Raw genomic sequence first — 2,287 nt, forward strand, 5'->3', positions numbered from 1 at the left:
GACATAGGTAGGTGTAGGTGTTCCAGCAGCAGGGGTTGATTAGGTCCTTGCTTCATTTGAGAAGGCCATTCCAATAAATATTAGAGGATTCTTCAGCTCTTCAGATTGGTCATCCTCCCAATCTGGTTGAGTTGCTTCAGTTGTTCTTTTAATCGAAGCCTTTAAGATCGACTCGAAGTTTCCCTTGGATGTGCTTCCTTGACCAATTCTTGGGACCCTTGACTTCGAGGAGTAGTTTGGAATGGGCTTCTTGTCATGTCTTTTAGCACCCTCATTGTCAGTCATCTGGGTGATCTTGATGTCATTAACAGCCATTGGTGGATTGGTGAATTCTCTTGCAAAGTGGCCAAATTCATTGTAGTTGTAGCAACACAACTTTTCTTTCTCAAACCCAATGCTTTTCTCGTCAAAATCTCTAAGTTGTTCTTCCCATACTTTTCGTGAAGTTAGAAGCTCGATGAACAACCATGGCTATCTGGTATTTGATGTCCATTGTCTTGAGATCCTTCTTGTTGATCTTCAGAAGGTCTCCTTTCTTAAATGAAAGAGGAAGCAACTTTCCTTGTAACAACTCCTCATGGCTTGCCATAAAGGCATGGAATAGTGCCACATTGGAGTCATCAGCTGAAATGGTTTGAGGGGCAGAATTAGCTTGATAGCTTGTTGGTTTCTCTATCCCATGATCTTTTAAGGCTTGTGCAACGACTTTATCAACGACATCTTGAAATGAGCTTGAACTTGATGGTGCTTGAGGTGCAGCAGTTGTCTGGAAGGCAGAACTAGCAATGTGAACTGTAGGGTGTGCTTAACTTATAAATGTTGTGCTTATACATGATCCAGTTAATATCCTAGCTTGATTGAGAGAACTAATATAACTACCCATTCTTAGTTTGTCATCCATTTCAAATGACTTGATAATAGAAGTCAAATCAGCTAGAGGGGTAATTGGAAGTTTGGTTGTTCTCTTGATTATGATTACGATGCTATTCTAGGTATAAGGGAGCGAGTTAAGCAACTTGTCATTGATTTCAATCTGGTCATATTCAATTCCAGCACTCTTGATTTTGGTAATCAATGTTTCAAACCTATGAATGAGTCTAGTGACCGATTCCCCTTGCACATAATTGAACATGTTGAACTCACCCTTCAACATTCCTTTCCTGTTATTCTTCATCTCAATGTTTCCCTCAAACTTTCTAAGTAAGGCATTCCATAGACCCTTAGTAGTGGTATAATCTCTCAAGGTTTGAGAAATTTCATGTGAGAGGCAAACACTAAGAACACTAAAGGCTTTGTGATCATCAATGAACATTTTTCTATCAGTATCATCATAAGAAGTTACTGGCTTGGGAACTTGGCCATCAGCAGTGGTAGTCATGGGAGTGTATGGACCTTTCTCAAGGGGTTTAAGAAGATTATAATCAATATTTCTAATATAGTTCTTAAACCACCATTTGAACTCTTCAAACTCATTGTCCCAATTCATTAACTTTGGAGGCTTATTAGTAGTTCCGGCATTGTTCTCAAAGATTAAGTAACTTCTTACAGCTTCATTTCTAACATCTTCACTTGTATTAGCCATCTCTTAACAAACTCAATTTCAAACACAAATACAGCAGATGATGCTGAAAATACACAAGTACAAAGTAATCGAATGGAAAACATCCGAATGAATAGTAATCGAATGGATAGTAATCAAATGGACAGTAATCTAATCGAATGTTTGAATCTAATTGAATGGAATGTTTTCTAATCGAATGGGCTAATCTAATCGAATGGCGATTCGATTCAATTAGAGACTGATTCGATTAGACAACTTGAAGTCGATTCGATTGCTTTAGGGATTCGATTAGATTAACTTCAACTCGACAAGATAACTTCAATTCGATTCAACAATCTTTGATTCGATTAGATTACAATTTATTCGATTCGAATAGAAACTATTAGATTCGATCAAACTGTACTTGTAGAAAGTACATAATGTACTTTATGTCACCCTTATGTGGTACCCTATTTATCCGACATGTTACAAACTACATCATACCTCAGGCATAGTTGTTGTTCATCAATATCACCCCGAATTGACTCCGACCCCCTAATGATTGGTCAAAACATTTTAAGCTTATTTAAACTTTTTGCAAATTTTCTTTCAAACATTTTAAAGGTTGAACCATGGACTTACATGCCATCCGGACTTACAAGCCTTCATATAAAGTGTTTAGGTCTTACTTGTTTGCCCCACGTCACATAGTTCTAATATACCCCATTTTTGTTTGATAAATTTTTT

At 37.3% G+C, this 2,287-nt stretch overlaps 1 protein-coding gene across 1 annotated transcript; it reads right to left on the bottom strand.

Annotated features, from left to right (window-relative positions):
• Positions 1-988: 988 nt before the first annotated feature.
• Positions 989-1,582, bottom strand: LOC143563913 (uncharacterized). Its single transcript, XM_077051341.1, has one exon. The coding sequence runs from the start codon at positions 1,580-1,582 to the stop codon at positions 989-991; it is 594 nt and encodes a 197-aa protein (XP_076907456.1).
• Positions 1,583-2,287: the final 705 nt, after the last annotated feature.

This window comes from Bidens hawaiensis, unplaced genomic scaffold (genome assembly GCF_021521415.1).
Source record: "Bidens hawaiensis isolate Kalapana, Puna unplaced genomic scaffold, B.hawaiensis_p1.1 tig00021644_1, whole genome shotgun sequence".
In the NCBI taxonomy this organism is placed as follows: Eukaryota; Viridiplantae; Streptophyta; class Magnoliopsida; order Asterales; family Asteraceae; genus Bidens; species Bidens hawaiensis.

What these genes read in the sequence shown, in the direction of transcription:
- LOC143563913 (XM_077051341.1), bottom strand. Translation starts at nt 1,582, where the DNA reads ATGGCTAATACAAGTGAAGATGTTAGAAATGAAGCTGTAAGAAGTTAC.